Source organism: Panthera onca, chromosome B2 (genome assembly GCF_046562875.1).
Source record: "Panthera onca isolate mPanOnc1 chromosome B2, mPanOnc1 haplotype 2, whole genome shotgun sequence".
In the NCBI taxonomy this organism is placed as follows: Eukaryota; Metazoa; Chordata; class Mammalia; order Carnivora; family Felidae; genus Panthera; species Panthera onca.
The window spans coordinates 35,958,290-35,984,838 of NC_138343.1; the positions used below are offsets into that span (position 1 = coordinate 35,958,290).

The following is a 26,549-nucleotide window of genomic DNA, read 5'->3' on the forward strand; positions in this document are numbered from 1 at the left end:
CACCTTCTCCTGATACGGACAGGTGCCTACCTACACAGCTCCCCATAGATTCGGCTCCCCCATCCCTTCCCATCTGGCACCTTTGTTGGGATCCATCTGCTTCCGGGGACATTCTCCCTTCTTCAGCGTGACGTCATCTATGGCAATATCCCCCAGGTAGCCAGAGCCTCGAACACCCTCAAAAATAATCTGGGGCGGGGTCAGAGAGCAGGGATTAGGGGTGTTCTGCCAGGCAGAGCCCCCAATCCCTTCCCTTCAGTCCACTTGAAAGCCACCCCTACCCTGCCTGAGTTTCTCCCCAGCTCCCCAGAAAGAGCATGAAGTCCTCCTAAGTGCTCCCTGGTCAGAGCAATGGCCCAAGGGCTGGGAGAATCTCGGGGGCCCCCACACCCGGTGACTCACCTGGAAGGGCCCACTGGGGTTGATGGGCACATGGGCTTGCTGCCATACATTGCCCTTATTGCCACTGAGGGACCAGGCGTGTGTGTCCAGGGCCCCTTTGTTCCGGGACCGCACCAGGAGGTTGAGGGAGCCTGTGGTGGGTATGAAGAGGGGGGGCAGTGAGGTCTGGACAAGGACACCCCTACCCTTCCACATTCCCCAAACCCTCCTCTCTGCCACTGCCCACAGCACCATCCCAGACTGGTTCACTGTCCCATTTTCCCGGGGGAGGGACCTCCACACAAGAAAGAGAAGACAGCAGCAGGGCTTCAATTCATCAGGACAACTTGCAAATTTTCGTTCATTTCTTCCCTTCCTTTTTTTTTTTTTTTTTTAATGTATATTTATTTTTTAGAGAGAGAGAGACAGAGTGTGAGCAGGGGAGGGGCAGAGAGAGAGGGAGACACAGAATCCGAAGCAGGCTCCAGGCCAGCTCTGAGCTGTCAGCACAGAGCCCAACGCGGGGCTTGAACCCATGAACCGTGAGATCATGACCTGAGCCAAAAGTCAGTTGGACTTAACCAACTGAGCCACCCAGGTGCCCCTCTCCCCTTCCTTTCTAGTCAACTAATCCTCCCCCCACCCCGGCATACACACACACACACACACACACACACACACACACACACACACCCCTTCCTCCTCTCAACAGTGGAGTTATCCCAGGGCAGCAGGGCCTATGACTGAGCACAAAGCAGGATTCCCAAAGCACACAGGGCATACCCCTGGCAGGGCATGATACATGGGATGATTTCTGGAGGCATAGGGATGGACTTTAAAATTTTAAAATTTTCAATACTTATATGTATGTTTTAAGAAATGAATAAAGCCAGTCCTTCCAACTCACAGTTTCTCTAATACTGATGCTTAGGACAAAGCTAAGACAAGAGGAGTGAGTTTCTTTAAAGAGAGATGTTAGTATTTGTGCTACACAGCCATGGTAAGCACAGTGAAAGTACAATTTTGAGGGCATTAGACGGAGGGTGCTGAGGCCCATTGCCCACAGCCACAGAGGCCTGGAATTCTGGAGGTGCTGGGAGCCCCGGAAAAGAAGGAGGGAATCATGGCTTGGCTAAGAGCACCCAGGCGATGTCATGCCCCTTCCTGGCTCTTCCGGCCCACCTCAAGCCCCCAGTGATGTGAAAGACCTGGCTCAGAGGAAAGGGGAATCAATCTTAGACAGTGCCCGGTGGCTGGCATTTCCATGGCTCTGCCCACAGACAAAGGCACACCATCTGTGACACCAGATAGACAGACCCCCGGTGGGAGAGAGCCACCAAATGTTACCTGCCTGAGATGAAAGGAGTTGGCTTAGACTGAGGAGAGTCAGCGAGACACAAGGTCTGGGGACAGCTGGTGCCCAGAGCTGCCAGGTGGGGTAGCAGAGGAAGGAAGAGGAGGGAACTGGACAGCAAGAAAACCCCCTCCCAAGCAGCAGAGCTAGGCCTGGGTGGGGACCCTCACCGACAGATGGGGCCATGACAGGGCTGCAGCAAGCTTCCAGGGGGCCAGGAGGCAAGCCCAATACTTTTCAGGCTCCTCACCAGCTCCAAAGGGGCCTTTCTCTCTTCCCTGTCCTGGAGCTCTTCCCCCTGTTCCTATCCCCCTCAATCTCCACCTTTTCTTCTTCCTCCACCACCCTGCCCCCAGGACACTAATGGGGGAACCCCTCCTTTTTACTACTTAAACAAAAATTGGGTTTCTGTCCTCTCCCCTGAGCACCCCCTCATCTCCAGCATCTCCCCTGCTCGGGGGGCTTCCGGACCGCCTTTCACAGGGATCAGCCAGGGCCCAAGACCTTCAGCCTCCCTTAATGGTGGGCCTGCTCACTTCATTCTTCCCTATCTTCCTTGCCTCCTGCAAAGCCAAAGTGGACTACGTGCTGGAGCCTAGATATACCCCAGCTTTCCAGCCTCTGGGCTCTTGCTCAGGCTTTTCCAGCTGCCTGAGACTCCCTCCCCTACCACATTCCCCTGGCCAAATCCTTCTTGCAATGTCCTCTCTTCCAAGAAGTCTTCCTAGGCTTGAGTTGGGAGCCCTCTATGTGTCCTGTGAACCCTGGGTCCTTCAACTGCAGCCCTCCAGGCCCAGACCACTCTCTGCTCTGTGGTGTGATAGTTATTGGGATTAACATCTCCTCCTCATTTGACTCTTTGAGGGAAAGTCTGCATCAAACTGGTATTGGTTCTCAATAATTAAATGCTGACTGAAGAACCTTTCATGACTATCCTCACAACTGAAAAAGGACTTCCATAGAGCCTCATGGTTAGAAGTTACTTTGGGTTCATGAATCTCAGACCTCCCTCTCATTCATTCATTCAACTAATGAAGCACCACTACGTGCCAAGGGCTGTTCTAGACACTAGATATACATCAGTGAATAAGACAAAGACCCCTTCCTGCCTGGAGCTTACATTCTATTGGTGATGGGCATGATAAAGATAACAATGCAGGGAAAGGAATAAAGAGGTATTTTAGTTGGGGCTTTCAGGGACCTCTCTGAGGAGGAGACCTTGAATGAGGGGAGGAGAAGAGTGTTCCAGTCCAGGGAACATCATGAGCAAAGTCCTCTAAGGCAAGAACCTGCCCTGAGTATTTAAAGGAAAACAAGGAGCCCAGTGTGCTCAAGCTGAGTAGGAGCCAAGGGGGAGAATGGCAGAAAATGAGGTCAGAGAAGGAGGCAGGGACCGGATCAGGTACTGGAGGCCTAGAAAATATGGTGATGAAGAGGGCAGGGCAGGGCAGTAACATGACATGGGACAGGGGGCCCCTCCATGGCATCCCTACTGGAAAGTCCTCCTGTCCAGATCTGATGCTTACAGAGTCTTCCTCAGGAAGGCCAAATGAGGAGCCAAATGGAAACGACAGGCCTGGGCAGCGCAGGGCTGGTCACCCAACCCACCTACCCCACAGGAATCTTCCCACAAATTCCAGACCCAGCCACGAGTGCATTGGTCTGGGTGGATGGTCTGGAGGCCCCAGTGGACGCAGAACCTTCCATCCTACCCCATCCTGGCTAATCAGTTCAGCGTGACCCACTACTTTAGCTGGGGAGACTTGTCCATAAAGAGCCATTAGGTCTACTCTTGCTTAAAGTCACTTCCTCTACTGTGAAACTTTCTGTGGTCTGATAAGGCATGATTCCCAAGATGTACAGTTCAGAGGGAGAAGCAAGACACAGAACAGTGTGTATAAAAGGGGGCAAAATCAAACACACATGTACTGGCTTCTGTAGGCATAAAGCGTTTCTGGAAACTTGCCCCCAAGTCTAAGTGCAGTGGTTGCCTGTGGGAAAGGGTTCTAGGCAGCAGGAGGACTGAGACGAGCAGGGGGCTCTCATTATGTACCTTTTGTACCTTTGACCCATGCAAAATACATGGCCTGTCCCCTAAATAAGTGAACAAACAAATAATAAAAATTTTAAAGACTGTCACTTCCTCAGCAGAGTTTTCCATAACTCAGCCCCCACAGTCAGTCCCTGTTACCAGCTGTCTTGGCCCCTGTCTTGCTGTGGACATGTGTCACAGTGGCTGCTCAATCTTATCTGCTGCAATTAGCTGTTCAATGCCTGTCTCTCCCACTTGACTTCGGGTGCCCCGAGGATGGGAACTGGTCGGTCCTGTTCGTAGCAGCACCTGATGCCTGGCCCCAGAGCAGGAGCTCTGGAAGTGACGGCTGAATGATGAGTTCGTTGATTAATGTGACTCTCCTACCATCTCTTTCCAAGGGCAAATGTACACCCACACTTAAGAAGCAGGACTTCCCCTCATTGCTCACAAAACAGCACCCTCCCAATTCTGTGTTTAGGGCTTCGGGGAGGAAGACAACTCGGGTTGCTGTGTGATCTCGGGGAAAATGCTTAACCTCTCTGATTTATATGGTAACACCGCCCTCACCTGTTGGTTGTGAGAGATAATGAGACCACGGAGACAGAGCTCCCAGGAGGTCACCTGGCACCTGACAGGCACTCAATACATGCAACCTCTTACCTGTTTTCTCCGTCTCCTCCAAGACTTGCATGTTGTCCGGCTGGAGCCATTTTCTTTGCAGACTCAGGAAGCCTTCATCATCTCAAAACCTCAGACAAGCTGGCTCTGCCTTCCTCCCTTGCCCAGATTCTGCCCACACCCCCTCCAAGGATATGATTCAGCTAAGCTGGGAAGCCCAGGCCTCACATGGGCCAATACCCAGCCTCCTGTGGACTCCCTCTCTCCTCCCAGCCCCAGCAACGCTTGGGCAGACCACCTGGTGCTCCGACTCACCAATGTGCTTCCCGTACATGTGGTAGAAAAAGGAGACGCAGTAGAACTTAGCGCTGGCATTGTACAAGGGACTCACCAAACGGGCTCGGTCCCCCAGTTCCCGAGGCCTTGATGTCTCAATGAACATGTAGTAGCCTGTTGGGAAGGGGCAGATGCACCAGCAGCCTCCGCCTCACCCCACACAGGCCTCTTCCCCTCTGATTCCTTCACTGCCTTGACTTCATCTGACCCGCACGGCACCTTGTCCTCCCTGCCTCACAGCACAGCACCGGAGTCTGGGCCAGTTCTGAGCTCTACTGTACTCTCTCTTCTTCCGAATCCCCGTGAGGACAGAGTTGTGTCTCCCCCTCAAATTAGGGTTCCTTGAGGCAGGGTGCTGTCTCCCCTCAGACTGGGACTCCCTGAGGACAGGGCTGTGTCTCCCCCCCAGACTGGGTCTCCCTGAGGGCAGGGCTGTGTCTCCCCCCCAGACTGGGTCTCCCTGAGGGCAGGGCTGTGTCTCCCCCTCAGACTATGGCTCCCTGAGGGAAGGGCTGTGTTCCCCGCCTCAGACTGGCCTCCCTGGCACTAGACCCCTCCCTGATGCTGTCCTTCATTCCTTGCAGCAGGCCATGTCCTCACCCTCAGGGGTACCGCTGATATCAGTGGGGGGACCGGTGTTGGGGGAGCGCTTGGGATTCTGGGTGAGGGCGTTCTGCCGTGTCCAGTCAAAGTTGTCTGTCAGGTCCTGGGTGTAGCCACAGATCTTCTCATCTTCAAAGTGGCAGGTGTTATCTGCTTTGGGGTGAGGGTGGGGATGAGACAAAGAGGGTCAGGCTCCTTGGGTCCCCTGGTCCAGCTTTGCCCTCCCTGGCCACCCCAAGGCAGGTCCCGTGCATCCAAACGGTGGACCCAGGATCTCAGGGCTTGAAAAACCAGGCAACTGGGCCCCTGACAAATTTGTTCCCAGAAAAGAACTTCTTAACCTTTGTGCACCACAGACCCTCTGTCATCTAGTAAAGGCTAAGGACTCCATCTCAGAATAATAATTTTAGATGCATAAAATGAAATACACAGGGTTACAAAGGAAATCAATTATGTTGAGATACAGCTGTCAAAATATTTAAAAAACAAATCTGTGTTGTAATAATAATAATAAGTGGGCTTCTTTATTATCTAATTAAATAACAAGATCTAGTGTTGGGTCTAATAACTGCTGTGATTTTGAAGTTCTAATGAATGTTAATGATATTTAGAAATAGCTGTAACAACTTTAAGGTGATGTGAAAGCACCAGGTTTGTACTGATGACAAAGTCACAGGTAGTGATGTTACTACTGCGGTTTGTCGCCTACGTTCATCACTGAAGGAGATGTTAAACTTCTGCTAGAAGTTAGGGAAAATGAAGAAGTAATTGTATGCCCTTCTATGTTCCAGGATCACGGACCCCCCTGAATTCTATCTATACACAGATCCTTTGTGGGGAGCAGCTTCCTGGGTCTCAGATTAAGTACCCCTGCCAGAGAGAACAGGGGATGTGGATTAGCCTGGTCTCTATTTTTCTTTTAAGGACTGTGAATGGTACTGGCTGAAGAGGAAAGGCCCTGAGTTCAAGACGTCTCCCACCCCTGACCCCCCTACCCCTGCCACACCACCTGTAAGCCCCAGAATAAATCCTGGATATACATGTCTCCAAGCCCAGCCCTGTTCCCCTTGGCTTCTCCTTCCAGCTGCTGGCCTCCACCCATTTTCTGAGTATCTCTCAGGGTCTTTTCCTCCCACCACGGGAGTTTTTGTGTCCCCAAAGGGAAGAAGAAGTGGGAGGGAGTTGTCTCACCTGACAGGTTGGGAGAGTTGATGGCTGAGAAACAAAGTAGGAAAACCAAGTCAGAACTGAGGTGTGGGACTGCACAGAGGGTGCCCAGGCTTGGCACCAGGGGACAGGGTTCCCGAAACCAGGACTGGGGTCCAGAGGGGTGACAGAGTAGAACACAACACAGTGGGGGGACCCAAGCTCTGGACCCATGTGGTGAGGTTGGAAGGGGTCCCCAGGGTATGGGATGGGCCCCCCCTTACCACCACCACCACCACCACCTACGCTCTGTGTAGTGAATGATGCGGGAGGCCATGTCACCAGCCCCGAAGGTGGTGTAGGGTGTGAGGCGGACCTCGTAGCTGTGGGGCACACGGAGGTCGGTCAGAATGTACTCCAGCAGCTGCCCCTTCTCCACGCGCCGCACTGGGATGGCCTTCACCATGGCGTTGTGCTGATTCAACTGTAGATACAGGGAGTTCCCAGATGCCCAGCGGGCCACACCCTCCACCAGAGCACCAGCCCAGGCCCTGGTGAGACTTGGAGGGTGGGGTGGGGGCAGTGTCAGGGAGCAGAAAGCATAAAGGACTAAGAACCCAGACCCTCAGTTTCCCCATCTGTGAGATAGGACAATCACTCCTTCTATGCCTGCCTCCTAGAGCTGTCTTAGTAAGCGATAGCAACACGTACCGAACAACAAAAGTGTGCTGGGCGCTATTCAGAGTAATTTGCCATTATTAACTCATTTACTCCTCAAAATAACACTTTTATGAGGTGGAACATTATAATTACTCCTATTTTACAGATGAAGAGACTGAGGCCAAACAGATGCAGTTTGCCCTAGCTCATACAGAGCTGGATTCTAGCCTAGGCAGTCTGCCCCAGAGCCACACTTTTACCCTCCACACCTAATGCCCCTTGGGCAGAACTACACCGAAGGAGACTATACAAAACATCCGCATAGCTCTGGCCTTGCATTCTAGAGATTCTGTGGACGAGACTGACCCCACACCCCACCTTAAGCTCCTGACCCAAGAGCAGATTCTACATTTTGGGAACACAGCTGGTGGCTCTGCCCTTTTTCCTGTCTGAATCCAGCAGACCCAGCTCAATTCTCAAGCCTGTGCCCAGAGCAGGAGTCCAGAGGGGGCAGGTCCCTAGAGCCTCCCAGTTTCTGCTGCTGTGTCCAGAACACTTTCTAGGTCTGAAGAGTTGTCTATAAGGGGGTCAGGCCCTGCCTCCAACCCCTTCCCATGGCTTGATGGACATTCCCAGGGTCAGCTTGCACCCGGGCCCCTGTCCCCCTTGGCCCACCTGGCGGACACTGAGTCTGTAGTTGAGCAGGGGGTCGACAGCGTCAGGCTCCCTCTGGGTCCACTGGAGCACATAGGAGTAGTTCTTGGACAGCTTGTGGCTGCGGGTGGGGTTGGGGGTGTCGAAGTAAAACTCCGGGCTGTAGGCTTTGGCTGAGAGGATGGGGATGGGGGCGTGGGGCCGGGGAGGGTGGGGGATGGGGAGAGATACAGAGAGAGGGAGTGCCGGAAAGGGAGACAGAGGAAGATGGCGAGGAACAGAGAGAGGGCATGGGGAGACAAAGAGAAAGGGAATATAGTGACAAGAGGAGACGGTGGGAGAGGAGGAGATTGGGAGAATGAGGTGCAGTCACAGGGAAGGTGGGAAATGGAGAAAAGGGAGATTGGGAATTCCAAGAGGTAGTATTGGTGAGAACAGAGAGGAAAGGCCAAGGAAAAGCCAGAGAAAAGAGAAATTTGGGAAGACACGGGGGAGGGATATTAGAGAGGACACAGGGAAAGAGGATGGGGAAAAAGACACAAAGAAGGGTAAGGATATTGAGGTACAAGGAAGAGAAGAGAAAGGAGAAGGACAGAGAGAGACAAAAAGGTGGGGAGGCAAGGAAAGTATGGGAGAACAGGGGAGAGGGGAAGGAGGTGGGAAATGTCACAGGGGCCTCTGGCTGGCAGGGCTGGGTGGGGTGGGGAAGGGCTGGGAAGTGACCCGTCCTGGCCCCCTGCTGTTGAGTGAGGAAATCCAAATGAGGACTAAAGGGGCACCCAGTCAGTAGGGGCTGTTGGGAGACCTTGGGGTGCAGAAGGGCACAGGCACAACTGTGGCTCTCCTCCTGGGGTGCTGCCACCAGGTCTAGTGGTGGGGAACCAACTCTCCCTCATGAAGAGAGGGGGGGGATCAGCAACTCCTTTGGCCACAATGCATTCCCCTCGGCCCTCACCTCAGCCCTTTGACTCACCCAGGCCCGCCTGCAGCCCCAAACAGCCCACCCGGGAGTGACTTGATGATGAGATGGGCTGAGAGGGATTTCTGGGTACCGAGGGGCCTGAATCTGTGGGGTGACAGCTCAGGAAATGTGTGCTGGCAGGACTAGAGCCACCCACGACGTTCCAGAGAGGCTGCTGAGGGTCGTCTTCTCTCCTCTAAGCTACAGCTCTGGCCCCTCATATTGGGCCTGCGGTCACGAAAAGAGGGAGTCCCCCACCCGCAGCTTCTGGGGCCACGGATTAAAGCGGAGGGGCTTGAAACGTGATGGCTGGGATGGGGCGGTGCCCAGGACTTGAGTGGGCGGGTTTAAACCTGGTCTGGGTGGGGCTGGAGCGTACCTGCTACCAAAAAAAAAAAAAAGCAAGAAATGGAGAGCTGGGATTGGACGAGGCTAGAAGGGGTGAAGCCTATGCGTCAGGCAACTAGGGCCTAGGCGTGGTGTGGGCGGGTCTTTAGAGGGAAGGGCCCAAACTTGGAGCTCCAGGGGCTGGAGGGGAGAAGCCTAAACCCGGGGAAGGAGGGGTTTGAGACAGGCAGGGCTGTCCGAGGCCAAGGAACGGGGCTGAGCTAAAACGGGGGCGGGGGGAGGGGGGCTTAGGACACGTACAAGCGGACCTTGAGACGATCTACACCTGGAGTGGGCGTGGGCGAAGGGATCTAGCCTGTCTGGAGGGGATCTGGCTGTAAACGACGTCATGGTTAGGTCCGGGCGGCATGGGCGGGGCCTAGACCCGGCATGGGCGGGTCTTGGGAAGGCAGGGGCCTGAACCCAGTACGGGCAACTGGAAAGGGGCGCGGCCCAGTCCGGGAGTGGGCGGGGGCTGGAGTTGGGGCGGAGCCTGGTCCCAGGTGGGCGCGGTTGGGTGGGGCGGGACCCACGGGACGCTCACCCGAGACCTGAAAGAGGCAGGTGGCCGAGCCCACGTCATTGGAGATGCTGCACTCGTAGCTGCCGCTGCTGTCGCGGGTGACGGCGTCGAGGCGCAGTTCGGAGTGGTCGGGAGCCTCGGCGGCGACGGGGACAGCCGGCGGCGGAGGCAGCAGCTGCCCTTTGAAGCGCCACACAGCCGAGGCGATACGCTGGGGGCTGCCTCGGAGCAGCGAGCAGCGCAGCAGCACGGGCCGGCCCAGCGCCTGGCGCACATCCTGGGAGCTGGGCTCCACCTCCGGCGGGACTGGGGGTGGGGGCGGCGGGGGCGGCGGTCAGCGGGGCCGAGTGGGGTTTGAGGAGCGGCCCCATTGAAGGCGACGCACTCGACCCTGCTCCCGCACCCCGCAGCCTGTAAGGATCTCAGAGCGGATACACGCTCGCAACATAACACAATGGCCACGCTCAGAACTCCCTGACCTGCAGATACCCACCCCCCTCCCGGCCATTTCCTCCAGCCGTGCTTCCCAGACTGGGCCTTTAGTCTTGCCTCAAAGGGTCCCCTCACCCCACCGTGTAGCGAAAAAGCAGCATAACGTCGGGGTTTAGAGCATGATCCCCGGAGCTAGTTGCCTTAGGTTCAAATCTCAGCCCTGCCTCTAACTAGCTAGTGAGGCGTTAGGCAAGTTACTTATCCTGGGACTCGGTTTCTCTATTTGTAAAAATAAGGGAATGATAGAGTCTATTTATAGGGCTGTGGAGGGTTAAATAAGTTCATGCATTAAAATGCTCTTAGAGTAGTGCTTGGCACAAGGTGAGTTAACTCTCATCGTTATAGTCTCAGACACAACGTGCTCCCTTGAGAGTCTTTCAAACTCCCGTGTCTACCTGTCAAAATCAGTTATTCTTTGCTCACTGGGTCCCTGGGAATGCAGATGGGGGTGAGGGGCACTTGGTATTGGAAGTGTGACAAGGGTCAGACTTCCCACCTTAGAACACGGGGGTGGCAAGGTGTTAGGGGTATCCGCAGTACTTGGCGGAGGCTGGTTGGACTGGAGTGTACGAAGGGGTGAAGAGGGGGGCAGGCCAGGCTGCGAACCGGGAGGGACAGCTCTGATGTGGTCCAGGTGGGGCGATGGGACTCACACTGCACGTTCAGCTGCACCTGGGCCTCGCGGGGGCGCACGTTGAAGCCATTATACCGTGCCGTCTGGCAGCGGTAGGTCCCACTCATGTCGCGGCTCACGTGCTCCAGCCGCAGCTTCCCGTCCGGAGTCTCCTCCAGGGGCAGCCCCGAGGGCAGCAGCGCTGCCTCCTTGTCCACGCGGGACCAGAGCACCGGCGGCCGCGGCTTGCCTCGAACCTCACACTGCAGCTCAGCGGGCGAGCCCTCCCGCACTGTCACCACGGCCCTGCCCTTGGGCACGCTGATGGTGGGCGGCACTGCGGTGGGGAAGCGGGTAGGAGCAAGGTTAGAGCTCCCCGCTAGCCTCTGCCGTGAGGCTTCTGCTCCCCTCCCCCTAGGAGCCTCCCTCTCGCATCCCTGATGTCCCAAAGATCCCTCAGCATCTCCAAAGCACAACTCGCCTCCCCCCATTCTCCCCACCTCCTGCACCCCCGAGGGTCTCCCAACTCAGAAAAAGGGCTGAAGTCATCCTGGCCTATTCCTTCTTTCCCTTTACCCCAACAAAAGGGGGTTCCACTTTTAAACAGTTCTACCAAAGGATGCCTTCCCTCAACCCCCTCTCTCCTGCCCACTGGCCCTGCTCTAATTAAAGCTTCCATCTTGTCTTCTGGAGTGCTATTACAGATCGCTAGTCGGTCCTCCAACATCCTTACCCCTCCTCCCAAAGTAATAGAATGTCTGGAGTGTAGCAGGGCACACAGCCAGAATAACCATGATGTCCCCTAGCCTGCTAGCTGTGGCCATGTGACCAAATTCTGGCCAATGGGATGTGACAGAAAATAAGGTTCTTCACAGGGAGAGGCTGTACCCCTCTTCCCTTCCTTCTCCTTGCAGGCTGGAATGCAGATTGATGGCTGCAGCTGGGACTGCCACTGTGGACAAGGCGGTGCACGCTAAGGGTAACAAGACAAGATGGAGCCTGGGGCCCTGAGGATTTGGTGGAGCAGAGCCATTATTCCAGCCCAGACTGCTCACTTTTACCAGAAAAAATAGTACACATCTACCTCATTTAAGCCACTAGTAGCATTTCGGGATTTTCTGTTATTCACCGCCAAACCTAATCCAACCCAACACATCACCCAACTGGAGAGTCTTTTAAAGACTTCCATGGGGGCGCCTGGGTGGCTCAGTCGGTTGAGCAGCCGACTTCGGCTCAGGTCATGATCTTGCACTCCGTGAGTTCGAGCCCCACATCGGGCTCTGTGCTGACAGCTCAGAGCCTGGAGCCTGTCTCAGATTCTGTGTCTCCCTCTCTCTCTGACCCTCCCCTGTTCATGCTCTGTCTCTCTCTGTCTCAAAAATAAATAAACATTAAAAAAAAAAATTTAAAAGACTTCCATGGGTCCCATCCCACATGACATGGACCAAATTAAAATGTCCGACATCAAATATGAATTATAAATAACTCTACAAGGCAAGCTGAGGTCCAGTTATCTAGTTAGCATAATTTATACTCTGTAAACATTTATACATGTGTTGGCTTTAATTTTACAGTTTTCTCTTTGTATTTTGGAGCCAATTAATTTCTTTTTCCGGGTCTGAATCATTTCCACAAGCCTTTAAAAAGCTTCCGTGCCGCAGGCATCAGGCTGATGAGCCAAATGGAGGAAATGGCCCTGCGCCCCGTTGATTTCCCTGTTTCTAAAACATCCCAGCTCCCCAACCTTCTGTGCCCTCACACGCTAAAGGGCTGTTGTCTCCCCGCTTTGAGGCTGCAGTGCCCTCAGGTTAAAACTCAAACTCCTCGCATCTGCAAACCCAAGGGTCCTGTTCCCGTCTCTGCCTTTCCCACCTCATCTTCCCTCTCTCGTCCTGTATCCCAGCTATGGGATCCCCTTGTAAGGGATACTCTCCCCGGACACGAAGTCGTCTCCCTGTGCAAAAGTCAGGATTCGAAGGCACCTCCGAGGCCATCTGGTTCAATGTCTCACAGAGGTGAAACGGAGGCCCAGAGAATTAAAGAGGCTTAGTCGAAGTCAGCCAGCTCCTCAGTGCAAGGGGCTAGGGGCTGGAGATACGATTCTAGAAACTCTCTCGGAAATTATCCCTTCCAAACTTCCGTCATGCATAAGATGAAAACCCTTCAGGTGTGGCTCTAGAGTCAGACTGCTCGAGTTTGAATCCCAGCTACACCACTTATTGTTTGTTACCTTAGGTAAGTCTCTTAAACTCTCTGAGCCCGTTTCTTCATCTCTCAAAACTGATGATAAACTATCCCATAAGGTAAACCATGAAGGTAAATGACATCAATATGAAATCATCAGAACACATAGTAAACACTCAATAAATGTTAGTCATTATTTCATTATTCTTATTTATTATTATCGGAATAAAGACCCAAATCCCTGCATGATCTTGCCCCTGCTGGCCCCTCCACTCTCTCACATCTCACTCCATTCTCCCAGTCGCACTCTCCTTGGGTGCTCCAAATGACCCATGCGCTTACCTGCCCCGGTGCCTTTGCACATGCTGATTCTTTGGCCTGCCTTTCTCTTCCACCCTCCCTTGTTCTCCTTTGCCTAGTAAAACCTGCCCCTCCCTCAGATCTCAGATCAAACATTCTGAGGAAACTCTTTCCTGACTCTCACGTATCACTGTTTGCAGTCATATATTTATCTGTGAGACTATCTGAACAACGTTTGCCTTCCCACTTAGTTCGATGTAAGCAGAGCTTATCTGCCCACCACTCTACCCCCGAGCCTAGCACAATGCCTGGCATATAATAGGTGCTTAATAAATGTGTGCAACATGAACAAATGGTGTTCCCCTCACTGTGGCCTCCTTTTTTCAAGCTACTGTCCCCACCTCCCCTCTATGGGCCTCTCCAGCTCCCTCACACACACACCCCATGCTGCTTCAGCTGCCCACCTGTCTCAGAGGAGATGTTGACCTCGACGCTCAGGTCAGGCACTGGTGCCCCTGGGAAGGAGGCCACGCAGAGGTAGGTGCCATAGTCACTGAAGTGCAGGTCAATGAGCTCTAGGCTGCTGGTGACGGCAGGCAACTCAGGGTCGTTTCGGGTCACCAGCAGCCTCTTGGACATGCGTGCCGGCTTGCCATTCTTGAACCACTGGTAAGTCACCTTCTCCTGGGGCACCGCATCCACATGGCATGACAGCTTCAGGTCTTGGCCCAGCTGTATGTTCTCACTCTCTTTGATCACGTCTGGGGTGATCTGGAACGTAGCATTCTTCATGGCTACAGGTGGATGGGGAGGGAAGGGTGGCTGGGGCTGGCCCAAAGCCAAGGCTCTATGTCCCACCCCCATCCAGACCCAGCTTCTCTCCTCGAACCAGCCCTCCCTGCAGGCTGGGGGCTACAACCCCATCCCACCCCCAAGAGAAACCATCACTTTACTTGGAAATTGTTCTGCTTGTTCAGATGCATTTTGAAAAGTTCAAAAAAGCTGGCTGCAGAAAAGTAGGTTTAGTAATTGTTCTAGCCACTGTTGATTGAACATCCACTATGTGAGAGGCACTGTTCTAAGCCCTTTACATGGGTTGACTCATTTAACCCATCCCACAGTCTTTGAGGGAGGCACTTTCCTGTCCCCATTTTACAAAGGACAGAACTGAGGCTCAGACAGTTTAAGGAACTTGCCCGAAGAAGTAACCAACCTTGAATTCAGACTCAGCCTACGCTCTTAACGGCTGTGCTGCTTTATTTTTGTTCTTTTCTAAACCTTGAATATGCAAAATACAAATTTTGGAAAGATGTGCCAGAATGTACTAGTACTTCTATCTAAAGAGTGGAACTGAGGGGAAATTTTAATTTGCACATTTTATCCTGTTGTCCTGAGTCTTTGCAATAAGTTTGTGTAATTTTTATAATGAAAGCCTAATACGATAATTTTACATGACGTTACATAAAAACACAGAGTTTGGAAAAATGAAAGGTCTAGCCTTTTTTGAAAAGTCTAAATGTTAAAAAAAAAAAAAAAAGAAAGAAAGAAAAAGAAAAACCTGAATATTGTCTGACGTAGCCAAGAGGTAGACAGCATTCTTAATATTTGGGTGCTGATTCAATAGGTCCGTGGCACAATGGCCATGAACCAGGACTGGCCCGGGCAAAGCAGGCTGTATGTCACCCTAAGAGGTAACCGTAAGTATCTGATGTAAATTGCAACCTCACGAACCCAGGTTTTAAAGGCCCCGAATGTAATTAGGTGGCGAAAACTAATCTGACAGAAGAAGAACCATCAGAGGAAGAAATAGTCATCAGCAACAATCTGGCTACTGTGTTTCTTGCTCTGGTTAAGTAAAAAGTCACTGAGAGCTAGCTTCTTTTTGTGAGAAGAGTCAGAGAGAGACTGGTTGGTGAGGGAAGAACAAAAGGAAAGTCCATTTCATCAGAAGATTCTCCACTGAATTTGACAGAAGCTGTACTTTATTTTCAAGTGCTAAAGAGCTGGAATCAAGCCGAGATCTTTAAAATTTTCAAATAAACAACAAACAAACAACCTAAGGTTACTCCTAAGTCAGAAGAATTTAAAGTTCTCTCTGTAAAGCACATGAGCAAAATCAAGATCACACGGAGCAGCTAATGAGGCTGAAGTTTCATAAGGGAAGTGTTTGTACTTCATTTGCACCCCCAAGTTTTGTATCATTTTTCCATTTACTAATTACCTTCAGACTCACTGACACGCTTTGCTAATAAAGATTTGCATATGAGGTATGTGCAAATGTATGTTACTTTCATTTAACTCCATTAAAAAGGTAGAAACCAGGGGCGCCTGGGTGGCTCAGTCGGTTGAGCGTCCGACTTCGGCTCAGGTCATGGTCTCGCGGTTTGTGGGTTTGTGCCCCGTGTCGGGCTCTGTGCTGACGGCTCGGAGCCTGGAGCTTACTTCGGATTCTGTGTTTCCTCCTGTCTCTGCCCCTCCCATGTTCATGCTCTATCTCTCACTGTCTCTCAATAATAAATAAACATTTAAAAAAATAATAAAAAAAATAAAAAAATAAAAAGGTAGAAACCATTGTACGGGAAGAGAGGAAATTTCTCTTGCAGACTGGAATGTCCACATTTAGCTTTTCGCAGCCTCAGTTTCCCAATCTAAAAAAAAAAATGTAGGTAATCAACGCCAGCCCTTCTCCCTTCTTCCATTGTTGAGATGATATTTGGGAGAGGAGATTATAAATAAAACATTCTACAAATCGTGGTCCTGCTGCCCGCGGGCAGACACCTGAGTTGCGGGGAAATCACAGTGCCTGGAACACGCCTCCTCGGCATATCTCATCCCCGAAAAGGAAGCAGACAGGCCCCTTTCCTAGGTCACTGGCAGTTCCTGGAGGACAGGGACGCTGTCTGCCTCCCGAGTTCCCTCCCACCCCTCTGGACCCACGTACATCGCACCAGCAGGTTGACGGTCTTCTTGGCAGGATTGCCCACGTTGTTGGTGGCTGTGCAGTTGTAGTAGCCAGAGTCCCGGGCCTGCACTGAAGGGATGCTGAGGGTGCCGCTCTGAGCCAGGGCACCCAGGGGCAGCGGGCCCGGCCCGTGGGACCACTGCAGCTGGGGTAAGGGATCACCGCCTGTCAGCAGGCACTGTACCGTCACATTCTCCCCAGGGTTTACCACCAGAGTTTCATTCACAGACAGCTTCAGGGCTGGTGGTGCTAAGAGGACAAGGAGGTGGGGTCTTAGGGGACCATGAGGCAGGGCTGGGGGAGGGGTGGGGTCCAGGGAAACCATGGGGTTGGAGAAGGCCTAGAGGGAGAAGAGAGGGGAGAAGTCAGGGAGCAGGCGTGGGGGAGGAGGGGACGCACTAATGGTGACGTGCCTGGAGTCCTGTGTGGGGTGGGGCACTTTCTCCTGGCTGGGGAGTGAGCCAGGTGGGCAAAGGGCATGGGCAGGGCAGTCCTGTACCCGTGGTGTTGGTGAGCCGGAAGGTGATGGCCTTGTCCGGGATGCCGCACACGTTGCGTACAGACACCTGGCAGGTGTAGCTGGCGTAGTCCTGGGGCCGCAGGTTCTTCAGCTTCAGGACCTTGGTCTCCCCCTAGGGCAGGAGCACATCGCTGGGCTGAGGGGCCTGCTTGGGTCTCTGGGGATCCCGCACACATTCACCCAGCACCAGCGGCTGAAGCAAATTCCTATTTTCGTTCCTATCTTTCCAACCTCCACACCGTTTATCCCCAGGGAGCCTGAGCCTGGGATGGATACTGCGCTCTCCGTAGCTTGAGCGTCTCTGGATGCGATGTCCTGGTACACACAGCCGGGAGCACGCCTCAGCTTTCCCGCTCTGGGAAAGGGAGGATAAGGAAGGAATCCTGCCCTGTCTTACAACCTATACAGACATGGGGTTGGCCCACAGGCCACGTCCACATGGGGAGCTTTGACAGCCACCAGGGATAGCCACCTCTGAAAGACTCCCCTGGCAGGACAGATTCATCACCATCTCCTGGGACTGGAGGGGACCCATGGGAAGCGCAGTCATCTCTCTGCCCCCCAACTCCTGCTGTGCCTGCCCAGGAGCCCCCCCCCCCCCCACCATGTGCATGCAGGGATGACACATCCGCCCCTCGGGGGTGACTTTTCTAACAAGCGATGTTCCAGGAAGACACGCTGCCTTGGGGACTCTGCTGTCCTCACCACTGCTCCCTGACCTTTCTGTCCTGATCTCATCTGGCCCAAGTTTTCTGAAGCCCAATCAGAACGCATGCTTCTGAGGTCAGAACAGAATCATTAGAGTCAGGGCAGCCCCTGGAACACCAGATCATGAGGCCTCAGTCCCCACGTTCCCCTCCCTTGCTGGGTGCACAAGGAAGAGTGTGGGGGGAGCCGTGAGGAGACAGGCCAGCTGCCGTCCATCCTGACCTGGGTGTAGAGGGGTTCATAGATGTCGACCCCATTGTCCTGGCTGTGGGACAGGGTGTCGGAGCCCCGCTTCCAGATGAAGCGGGCAGGCGGGTTGGAGTTGACAGTACAGCGCAGGAACACCGTCTTCTCCTGGTAGAAGTTGCCTCGAACGTCACTCACTGTCTGGTGCACCGTCAGCACAGGCTCATCCAGGTCTGCAAGAACACAGCCCCAGCGAGGTCAGGGCTGGGTGACCCCCACGGTGGGGGGCTTGGGCTCCTGGCAGCCCCCCAGGAAAGCTAAGCCACCCTCAAGGGATGCCTCCGGAGAGTCAGATGGCGTCCCAGCCCTGCTTGCTTGACCAACCTGTTAGAGGCAGGGGAATGGACTTCATGGCTTCCTAGCTGTCCCTCACAGGAACTGCATGGGGGTGTCTACCTTCACCCTCCCATCATGGGATGGAGGAAGCAGGGCACACTGGAAATCAGGGCACTGTCCAAATCCAAGGTTACTTGTTAATTTGCAGTGTGGCCTGCCTAAGTCCCTTCTCTCTCTGGGCCTCTTTCTTCACTGGTAAACTGGAATCACATGGAGATTTTCTTTTTTAATACCAAAGCCTGGCAGAGCTCACTGATGGTGTCAAAAGTCACAAGAATGATTGCCTCTAAGGAGATTACTGAACTGGGAGGGAGCATGAGGGAACTGTCGGGGGTCCTGGAAATGCTCTTGACCTGGTTGGTGTTTACATAGGCATACACATAAGAATTCATTGAACTGTACATTTAAGATTAGTGCACTCTAGGGGCGCCTGGGTGGCTCAGTTCGTTAAGCGTCCAACTTCGGCTCAGGTTATGATCTCGCGATTTGTGGGTTCAAGTCCCTCATCGGGCTCTGTGCTGACAGCTTGAAGCCTGCTTTGGATTCTGTGTCTCCCTCTCTCTCTGCCCCTCCCCCACTCATACTCTGTCTCTCGCTCTAAAAAGTAAACATTTAAAAAAACATTAGTTAACTCTATTGGATGTAAGTTAATCCTCAATTAAAAAAAAAAAAAAAAAAAGTTGAAGAAAAAAATCCCAGGGCGCCTGTGTGGCTCAGTTGGTTAAGCATCCAATGTTGGCTCAGGTCATGATCTCACAGTCTGTGGGTTCGAGCCCCACGTCGGGCTCTGTGCTGACAGCTCAGAGCCTGGAGCCTGAGTCAGATTCTGTGTCTCACCCCCCACCCCCAACCCCTGCTCTCTCTGCCCCTCCCCCACTTGTGCTCGCTTTCTCTCTCTCTCAAAAATAAATAAACTTAAAAAAAAAAAAAAGAAATGAAAACAATCCCGATGCTGGCCCCACCCCCAATTACATCCGAATCTCTGGAAGTGGGACCCAGGCATCAGTATTTTCTTTATAAGATTCCCTAGGAGGGGCCTGGGTGGCTCAATCAGTAAAGCGTCCAACTCTTGATTTGGGCTCAGGTCATGATCTTTGCAGTTCCTGGGATCAAGCCCCATGTCAGGCTCTGTACTGATGGCACAGGGCCTGCCTGGGATTCTCTCTCTCCCTCTCTCTCTACCCTCCCCTGTTCATACACACACACACAGTCTCTCTCAAAAGAAATAAATAAACATTAAACCAAAACAAGAGCCCCTAGACATTCTAATGTACAGCCAGTGTTGTGAACCACAGGAATCAACAACCCACAGTCTAACATCCCACAAGAGGCATTCCAACATCCCGTCACTCTTTCCTTGCCCAGCCCCCTTGGACAGAAGTCATAACAAAGACCATGGGTGGAGGTAAGGCATTGATGACACCTAAGCCATGCCCGCCAGCCCCTTCCAGCACCAATAACTCAAAAAATGATCCTCAGCCCCAGGGTTTGGCAGGCCCTTGGGTGGCTGATGGGAGACAGAAGGGTCTAAGGTTCCAGTGGCCACCACTTGGGGGTCTCACCGGGGGGCGTGAGGCATAGTTAATGGGTAGAATCATTGCAGAAATTAAGATGGTGCCAGAGAGGCCCCTTGGGTTGGCTCTACGGTTTCTGGGTACCTAGGGTCAGCCTGGGTGAGCACAGAGGCAGGTGGCAAGCAGTAAAATAGCCTCTTGGGGTTAATGGGGTATCTCCATGGAAGGTAGGTAGGGACTAGGGGCTTCTCATTCAACCAGCAGCAAGGACTGAGGGGTGCTTGGTTATGTAGGTGGCGGGGGTAGGGAAGATTCAGAGGTACCCTTGGGACAAAAGCAGAGATATGAGGTCCTGTGGGAAGGGCACTGGACCAGAGTCAAGAGCACCTTTGCAGGTGAACAAGTCACAAACACAAACCCTTGGTACTTCATATCATCTGTGAAAAAGAGTATAATCCAAACTGTCCTGCCCTCCCTGACAACTTTTTTTTTTTTTAAGTTTATTTACTTTGAGGGCAAGAGAGGGAGGGAGGGGTAGAGAGAGGGAGAGAGAGAATCCCAAGCGGGCTCTGCGCTGACAGCCACACAAGGCTTGAACTCACCAACAGTGAGATCATGACCTGAGCCCAAACCAAGAGTTGGAGGCTTAGCCAACTGAGCCACCCAGAGGCCCCTCCCTGACCACTTTAGAGGGACGTTGCAAGGTCCATACAGATTACGGACGGATATGTGTGAATTGTATAGGATGATGCACATTGGAGGAACAGCAGATATGCCCCTCTCGTCCGGGAGAGATAAGAAGGTCTCTACTGTCTTCTTCCATGGAGCTATTGTTTCTTCAGCCTCCTTTCCACCCGCCTCCTTCTTCCCAGGCTGAGCACGCGGGGGCACCCACGGCGCCAACTCACACTGCACATCCACACGAATAGACTTGATGGCGGGCACGCCCACGCCGTTCTCAGCCTTGCAGTAGTAGCGGCCGCCCTGTGTGCGTGCGATGCGCTCGATGCGCAGCGTCTCGTTGAACACTGACGTCTCCTGGAACTTGTCGGATGCGCTGCCCGCAGTCTTGGTCCAGCGCACCTGGACCGGCAGGGTGGGACACGGTCAGACGTGGCAGTGAGGGTGCGGGGGGCACACCCGGGCCTGGGAAACCAACCCAGACAGACTCCCAGGGATACACAGATGGGGTAGGACGCCTCAGGGAAGAGCCTGGGAAATCTGGGGTCGGATGGAGGAGGCTTTAAATAAGGCTGTGTAGTGCAGTGGTTAAGAGCATGGGTTTGGGCAAATTACCCAACCTTTCCTGCCTTCCTTTCTTCATTGGTAAAATAGAGAACATTATGCCCTCCTAAGGTTACTGGGAGGATTACATGTGCCTTAGTGCCTTAGTGCCTGTAAGACTAAGAATTTGGTAAAATTTTTAGTAGCCTTGGGTAGGCTATTCCTCTCTCAGCTTCAGATTTTTCATCTGTGAAAGAGGTCTCTGAGGTAGCCAGCCTCCAAGATGGCCCCAGTAATCCCTGCCTCTAGTCCTTTTCTGTGGTGCCTTCCCACTTTGTACCAGGGCTGGTCTGTGTGACCAATATAACACAGCAGGCATGATGGTATGTCACTTCCAAGACCAGGTTGTAAAAGACTGTGACTTCCGTCTTGGGGAAAGCCATCTGGCTGTCCCGAGCAGCCCTGTGCAGGGGTCCACAGGGAAATAATGGAAACCTCAGGTCAACAGCCACAGGAGTTAGCTTGCAAGTGGGTCCTCCAGCCCCAGTCAGTTCTCAAATGACTGCAGCCTCCTGAGATACCCTGAGCCAGAACTGGCCAGCTAAGCTGCTCCTGGATTCTGATCCCACAGGAACTGTGAGACACTAAGTGTCTATTGTTTTAAGTCCCTGAGTTTTAGAGCATTTGTTATGCAGCAATAGATAACTGTAACTATCATATAGCATAATACTCACTTTGCAGAGTCATTGTGAGGTAGCCCCTGGCCCATATTAGTCATTCAACAAATTCCTATTATTATATTTGCCCTAAATTGTGGGAAACTATTGAGGATCACACAAGAAACTGGAGCTACTCCTCAGGGTACCAGACGTTTAAGAAAAATTGATCGGTTCCGGATGATTGAGTCTTGAGGACTGGGGGATGGGGTAGGGAAGTTTCCATCTTAAAGTTGGGGAGAATTGCTTATTACTGAGACAGGGCAAGGTGCCTGATGCTGGTGAATAGGGCACAAAAACAGCAAGGCTCAGGAGAAGTGGGTGAAGGGCAACCTTCTCATTCAGAGAAGCGTCACTGCAGGCCTCATTGTTGCTACTGTCATCCCCCCGCCACCCTCAACCTTTCCCTCAGGGATGTAGAGGGGACAAAACCTGCAGAAGGCTATAGGCAATTTCAGGCAATTCATACTTAGGTCAGAGGGTGCTTTGGAGAGAAACCAAGGCCATGAGAATATCTTTTCTTTTACATTTGACATTTTGCAGTTTTACTGTGTTTATCTAGATGGGATGTGTTTAGAAACTGCTTTGGATTTGCTTTGTTTTATCCACCTGAGGGTTTGTACCTTTCTTCAGGTCAGCACAATTCTCAGTCTTTACCTCCTCAAATGTCGTCTTCTCTCAGTTTTTTCTAGTCTGTCCTTCCAGAATGCCTACATTTATGTTGGAGCTTGTCATTCTATTCTCCATGCCTCCCAGCTTCCTTTCCACATTTCCATCTCTTTGTCTCCTCCAGACCACACTGTAGTTGATTTCCCTGGATCTATCATCCAATTCGCTAATTTTCTCTTTAGCTATCTCTATGCACAGAGGCCAAGTTTTTAAAAAGACTGTGTTATTTTTATCTCTAGGATTTCTATTTGTTTTTTTCCCCCATATCTAACTGATCGGGTTGTATAATCTCTTGTCTTGTGGATTATATTCCTTTCATTATCTCTTGAAACACTTTAATCATATTTATTTTAAAGATCCTTTCAGATTGTTCTGTTATCTCTGTTTCCTCAGATGTGGATTGCTCAATTTTTTTTTGTTGGGGGGGGGGGGTGGTCTATGGATTGGCTCTCCTGGCAGTGTATTTTCAAATGTGTTTGGAAACTTTACTCCACAGGCTTGCATTTCATGGGAGTTTTCTTCCACAGAAGTCCCACTTAGGCCCTCACAGGCCTGTCTGTGGTATAGCTTTTATGGTTCCCAATGCCCAAGACACATAGGTTCACAGGTTCCAACTAGTTTTTATACTAATTTCTCAGCTTAGGGTTTCCTCACCACTTGGATACTGCAAGACACAGACAGCCTAAGGGTTGTGCTCCTTCGTGGGTGACTCTGTTTATACCCATGCCCTGAAGCAGAATCTGATCCCTGCTGTGACTCTAGGATGTGGGACAGAGCTCTTCTGGTCCCCATTCACAGGTGATGCCCTTGTCCAGCTTCCTGCTTTAGATAGAGAGTCTAGGTCTAACTTCCAAGCGTAGATGGACCTGTGGCCTCAACTCATATCCCCCATGTGTGTGTTAATACTACTATCCCTGAGGTGAGTACGCAGTCCAAGCCCCTCCAAGGAGTTCTTCACCTTCTGCTCACTGCCATTGCTATAGATCCTTCATTTTGGCCCTCAAGATTCCCTCTCTGTTGCTACTTGTTTGGAGTGGGGAATTCCATGCCCACTCAGCCCCCCATCCTGACCTCAAAGTGGGCCATGAGATGCTGCTTCCCTGTTCCCCTACTAGATTGGATGCTCCATGACAACAGGAACTATAACTGTATCTTTAGGACCCATCACAGTGCTGGGCACATAGCAGGTGCTCCATAAATATTTGTTGTAATGAACTGAGCAAACAAGGAGGTAGACGGCATTTCAGGAGAAGGGAGCAGAAGTGGCTAACGCAGGAATGAACAGGGTGTACTTGGGCAAGTGTGACTGGAGCACAGGGTGTGAGGAGGATGGCAGTGGAGGTCAGACAGGCAGAAAGGCAGGTGGGGCCAGCCTATGGGAGGTCTTCACTTCCACCCCTAGCAGCCTGAAATGGGTCTGGTAGGTAATAGGTAAACCATCGAAGGTGTCTGAGCTGGGGAGTGATAGGACAGAGCAGGTTTGAAGATGATGATTCTGGGAATGGGGTACAGAAGCAGAAGCATGGGGATCCAGTTAGTCTATTGCAGTGGTCCAAGGGATAGGACTGAAGGTCTGGCCTCCAGAGGTAATGAGGAATAGAAGCAGAAGACCCATGCGGGAGACATAAAAACAGAGGTCTCAGAGGCTGGCTAGATGTGGGGAATGAGAAGGCAGAGTCAAATATTAGCCCAAGGGCTTGAGCCTAGGTAGCAGGAGGAACAAGGAAATCATGGATGGAAGTAGAAAAAAGAGTGTGTGCATGCACAGCCACAGACACGAACGACTCAAAAACGCGATGCACGAGGGCACACACGCAGATGGCCAGTGCAGCCTTAGGGAGAGATGGCCCAGCTGCCTCCCTTGCATTAGGGAGGACCATCCCGATGTCACACCTGATACAAACACCAACCTGAAGGCTGGCAGCATTGTTGTCACTTCTAAACAAAACTTTGAGAAGAAGCGAGCAGTGATAATGGTTTTAGGTTGAGTCTTTAGGGGTCTCCTTGTCCATCTGCTGGTCTCAAGGCCAAACCCATCAAAGCCATCCCTCTTCCCAAGATTATCCCAAAAAACTATTTTGCATTTCACTGTCCTCCCTAGGATCCAATGAAAAATTTTCTGCTGCTCTTAAAATGCCATGGCAGCTCACCAGCAAATTCCATCATTCCTCTAGCCCGGCTCCTGCCTCTTGCCACCAGCTTCGGTGAGAACTGGCCAACGCTTCTGATGGAACCATATACATGGTCTGTGACAAAATTTACCTGGCTTCTGGTAAATTTACTCATCTTCTGCTGCTTTCTAATTGCTTTCAGGCTTTTACCATCAAGAATGTGGGGCTTGCCTACCTGAAGCCTCCTGAAGGAGAGAATGTATTATATGTTGTTGGTAACTCCTGGAGCCTCCAACCCAAAGATGGACACACTGGGAGGAGGTGCACTAAAGCTACAGCGGACGCTGGTTCTGGATTCAAATTCTGCTTCCACCCTCAGAGGAGCTGTGTGATCTTGGGAGTTTACTCAACCTCCCTGAGCCTTGATTTCCTCAGCTGTGAAGTGGATGCCCTAATGTCTTCCTCACAGCATGGTCGTGAGGCTCCAACAAGAAAACACTGGAGGAAGTACCTAGCACAGTGTTGGCACGTGGTCTTCCCTCAAACGGAGGTTGGAGGTGCGTGTGAGGAAGCATCTGCACAACAGATACAATGGGAATGAAGTAGAATTCAACAACTGACATTGAATTATTCCCTCAGTCGTCGATGTTTTCAGGTGAATAAGCTCACAGACTCCAGCCCTTCCCTACTGCGTTCATTTTCCAGCTATTTCCTAGCCCCAGCCTTCTGTGTTGGGTTTACTGGCCAACATCCACCTCTTACCCCCAGCTCCTGCTGCCTCTTCTCTAGCTCTGGGCCCAGAGTGGGGCGCAGAGTGAGGAGGTAAGGGCAGGGGAGGCACGTGCGAGGCCAGGGTGGGGCTTACCTGGGGCCGAGGGTGCCCGGTGACAAGGCACTGCAGCACGAGGGTGTCCCCCTCCCGGATGGTGTAGACGCGCTCACTGATGTTGTCCTCCTTCACTACACATGCCTGGCCCGCGTGGACGATTTGAGCCTGGGCGGGAGCTGGCGGGAGAGGGGGCAGGTTTAGGTAAGAGGCACCAAGGCCAGCGGGGGTCTAAGGCTCCCTCCTCTGAGTGTGTTAGGGGGAGATGTCAGCCCAGAACTCCCCAGGCCATTCCTTAGAGGCCTGACCTATGGAGCTCTGGAAAGAATACTCCCAGGGTCCCAGGCTAGGCCCAGAAAGGTCAAGGACTCAGGAAAGGGGCAGTTCCTCCTCATCCCACCCTCCTTGCAAGAGTTCTGTGTTTTCAATGAGCTGATGAGTATGAGGGGCTCAGTAATCCATACAGATGGGTCATCTCTCCGTGAGCATCGCTGTCTTAGCAGCCTCTGTAGCAGAGACTGCTGGCGCTCCCCCAGGTCCCCATACCTGCCGGGTACATCCATCCCCCAGCTGCTAGGCACATACAGCTCACCTTCCCCTGGGAACTGTCCTTCACCAGTGGGAGCAGAAATGCCTGGGAGCTCTCCCCTTCCCCTAGTGCATATGCACATAGTCCAATGGCTGACAGATCCCCGTCTCCTGGTGGGATGACTATGGTGCCATTTGCACTCCAGAGCCCCCCTGGGAATAGGTTGAGGCTAAAACAACTGAACCACATTACTGTCTGTCTGCCTCCCCATCCAGTTTCTCCTGAGAGCACTTTCCCAGCAAATCACTTGCCTGAACTATACCCCATCAACCATCCAGCCTTTACTTTTAGAGAGCTTAACTAACATATTTCCCAGCCCCACAGACTGCTCACTGCCCTCACCCAAAGGCCTGTTACTGTTCCCCCATTGCTCCTTGAGCAGGCCAACCTCTTCTTCTAGGGACAGAACCTCTCTCCAAGGGCCTGGAAGCCTCCAAAAGACTGGCTCCTCCCTGGCCTTTCTCACGTGACCAGGGCTGGGGGACCAGGGCTAGGATGTGGCTGGGACACCCAAAGGGAAAATGACTGGATTGGGAAAGCACACAGTCCCTCCCTAAGTGTCTAGCCCCTAGCCCAGCAATGTTTGGGCTTGGAAAAGGAGGGCAAGACCTCCCGAGTTCCTACCTGTCTGCTCTCAGGTGAGGGTAGAGAAAATGGAGGTAGGAAGGCTAATCCGGGGCACAAGGGGGTGAAAACAGAGTCCTTGCCCTAAAGAGGTGTACAAAGATGCGATAAAGCCTGTGCATAAGATGTGTAACTTCCTCCAGGAATCATCCCATGATTCACCTGCACCCTCCCTCCTTCTGTATCCATCATTATCCCAGTACAACAACAAAGCATCAATCTGTGTGTCTGCCAGATTCAGGATTCTTGTCTTTCTG

At 52.4% G+C, this 26,549-nt stretch overlaps 1 protein-coding gene across 2 annotated transcripts in view; it reads right to left on the minus strand.

The window, feature by feature from the left end:
• The window catches only part of MDGA1 (MAM domain containing glycosylphosphatidylinositol anchor 1), a 61,901-nt gene that overhangs the window by 5,369 nt on the left and 29,983 nt on the right, over nucleotides 1-26,549 (minus strand). The window contains exons 2-16 of one of the 2 annotated variants that reach the window (XM_060615384.3): nucleotides 25,119-25,258; nucleotides 20,442-20,616; nucleotides 17,660-17,856; nucleotides 16,709-16,841; nucleotides 16,189-16,458; nucleotides 13,712-14,041; nucleotides 10,804-11,100; nucleotides 9,680-9,964; nucleotides 7,809-7,960; nucleotides 6,780-6,957; nucleotides 6,519-6,542; nucleotides 5,325-5,480; nucleotides 4,704-4,838; nucleotides 403-533; nucleotides 81-189 (exon numbers count right to left, since the gene is read on the minus strand). In XM_060615384.3, coding sequence (XP_060471367.1) covers nucleotides 81-189; nucleotides 403-533; nucleotides 4,704-4,838; nucleotides 5,325-5,480; nucleotides 6,519-6,542; nucleotides 6,780-6,957; nucleotides 7,809-7,960; nucleotides 9,680-9,964; nucleotides 10,804-11,100; nucleotides 13,712-14,041; nucleotides 16,189-16,458; nucleotides 16,709-16,841; nucleotides 17,660-17,856; nucleotides 20,442-20,616; nucleotides 25,119-25,258 — 2,712 coding nt within the window. The remainder of the gene's footprint in view (nucleotides 1-80; nucleotides 190-402; nucleotides 534-4,703; nucleotides 4,839-5,324; nucleotides 5,481-6,518; nucleotides 6,543-6,779; nucleotides 6,958-7,808; nucleotides 7,961-9,679; nucleotides 9,965-10,803; nucleotides 11,101-13,711; nucleotides 14,042-16,188; nucleotides 16,459-16,708; nucleotides 16,842-17,659; nucleotides 17,857-20,441; nucleotides 20,617-25,118; nucleotides 25,259-26,549) is intronic. The other variant, XM_060615385.3, reaches the window with a different exon arrangement.